Source organism: Propithecus coquereli, unplaced genomic scaffold (assembly GCF_000956105.1).
Source record: "Propithecus coquereli isolate 6110/MARCELLA unplaced genomic scaffold, Pcoq_1.0 Scaffold161, whole genome shotgun sequence".
Classification (NCBI taxonomy): domain Eukaryota; kingdom Metazoa; phylum Chordata; class Mammalia; order Primates; family Indriidae; genus Propithecus; species Propithecus coquereli.
In genome coordinates, this window is record NW_012140636.1 from 1,317,034 (window position 1) to 1,319,370 (window position 2,337).

General features: G+C 34.0%; 1 protein-coding gene across 1 annotated transcript in view; it reads right to left on the reverse strand.

Moving 5' to 3' along the window:
- Positions 1–1,044: 1,044 nt before the first annotated feature.
- EIF4E (eukaryotic translation initiation factor 4E) overlaps positions 1,045–2,337 on the reverse strand; it is a 53,285-nt gene continuing 51,992 nt past the window's right edge. Inside the window, exon 6 of the mRNA XM_012641067.1 lies at positions 1,045–2,132. Within this exon, the coding sequence (XP_012496521.1) occupies positions 2,018–2,132 (115 nt within the window). The 3' untranslated portion in view covers positions 1,045–2,017. The remainder of the gene's footprint in view (positions 2,133–2,337) is intronic.

A 2,337-nucleotide genomic window follows, 5' to 3' on the forward strand; every position in this document is an offset into this window, starting at 1 on the left:
ATGACATACTACTCCAAACCTACCATTGCCAACACACCGCCATCCCTTTTAAGCAAGCTCTTGAAGTGCTCACAACCGTACACATCGACACAGACAATAAATCAGCTGAACCCGTCACCCGGGCTTAAATATTCGGTACAGTATGCTGACATTATAGACACAAAAAGATTCAGCAGTTCTAGAATACTGAACGAGGTGTCTGCGACATTGAGAGTACTCAGACGATAACCTGTGGTACCCATTGAACTATTTTAAAATTCTACAATAAAATCAATGCTATTAATTTCATGTTTATTTCATACAGGATCGTTGTCAAACTTATCAGATTTTAAATGATCAATTCATAATCACCATTTAAAGACAAACTGTCCTCTCAACTAAAGATTTCCATTTTGCTACCTACAGTTCAGCTTATCCTTTGGTCTAGGACAGCCAGACGTCATTTCACAGGACCTGAACTACACAATTATATATTATATACAAAATATTTTCAAGTTTGCTTTCGAAGGATACCTACAAAGAGTAGATCAAGTTTTCAAGTTTACAGAAAACCATATGATAACAATTTACCACTATAAATGTCTTAATACCTGTTTATTCCACTCTATTAATAGCAACACTAACAAAATTTGTAATGCATATGCCCCCACCACCTGTACGTTCCCTAAGCTAACATTTTGACACTTACAAGAACATCTCAATTCGGCAACCGAGTTTTACAATACTGCTCCTATCAATCAAATAGGGATGCAGCACGATCCCAATTCTCATGAGTTTTAACATATGGAGAGAGTATATTATTTACCTAAGACTGAAGGGCTATACCTTACTTTATGAAAAACAAAGATAGCCACATCAATTTAATTCCATATACACACTACCTATTCAATTTATTAAAAATTGTAATAGACATCATCAAACTAGGGCTCCAAACTTATGCTGTTCATGTAGAAGACACTACAAAAGAAGACACAATAGAGACTGCCCTGCAAGTACAAATTCCTTCTATAGAGATGGAGAAATAAAAGGACAAATCTAGTTGTCTAAAAGACAATTCACTGTACACATTTTATTTACAGTTTTGTACACTGTCTTAAAATGAATGGGACCGCTTTTCTACTTGAGCCATTTTTAACCAAAGCAAAATAACCTAAGTAATACAAAGTGTTAAAATACAGCATAAAGATACAAAAACAGACATACTAATTCTAGTTAGGAATGTAATTATGATGTTACATTTTTTTATAATCCACAATTATGTTTAGGAAATCACACAAACATAGATCACTGATTTGAATGAAATGCATAAATTTGTAGCAAAGCTTGGTAGTTACAAAAAAGAAAAAAATTACCAAAGAATGCACAAAATTAATGTTTATTCCACCTTTGTGTCATATTCCTGGATCCTTCACCAATGTTACATGAGGAAAAAAAACAAAAGCAAAACAAATGAAAAACTGAAATCAGAATCACTAATGTTATCAAGTAGGGAAACAAATAAATTAAAATCTAGCAGCCATCAGCAAGAGTACAGCAAAGACACTGCTGTAAAAAGAAACAAAGAAAATTGCTAGAAAACTGTATGCGTCATACTCTTTCAAACCAGCAAAATATGCTCCTGCATACAATGGAACATAAATAGAACTTCCTTCCTGTCAGGTATAGAAATGCAAATTGTTTTTTGAATATTGTGGATGGGTAAAATGTGTTTGCAATGGTAATTCTACTGAACTATTACAGAGTGGGCCAGGAACACATTTATGGATTCTGGGGACGATGTGTACTGTAATTCTTTGATTGGGACAGTGGACACTCTAGCCAAAATTAAAAAAAAAAAAAAATATGAACACAGAAGTACAAGACAAAGGCGAATGAGACTTCTCTTATATCTTAGCAACATTTAGATGGAAATCAAATTTAAATGCAGTCCACTCTGCTTTTGAAGAGGCTTTGGTTCAGCTCCCAAATCTCGATTGCTTGACGCAGTCTCCTACGAGAATACTCAGAAGGTGTCTTCTTAAACAACAAACCTATTTTTAGTGGTGGAGCCGCTCTTAGTAGCTGTGTCTGCATGGGACTGATAACCAATCACTATCTTTGGAGGAAGTCCTAACCTTTCCTTGTATACCCTCCTAGAAGAAAAAGAAAAAGAAGAGTGACCATTAATTTTTATTCACCAAAAACTAAATAATTAAAAAATTCAGTATTATTAGTCTTCATATAAAAAAAACCCTAGACTTGAAAGTAAATTAGGAAATTGTGCACCCTTTCCTTTCAGCACAATTTACTCATTTTCACAACAATCTTGGTTAATCACTTAACAAATATTTGAGAACC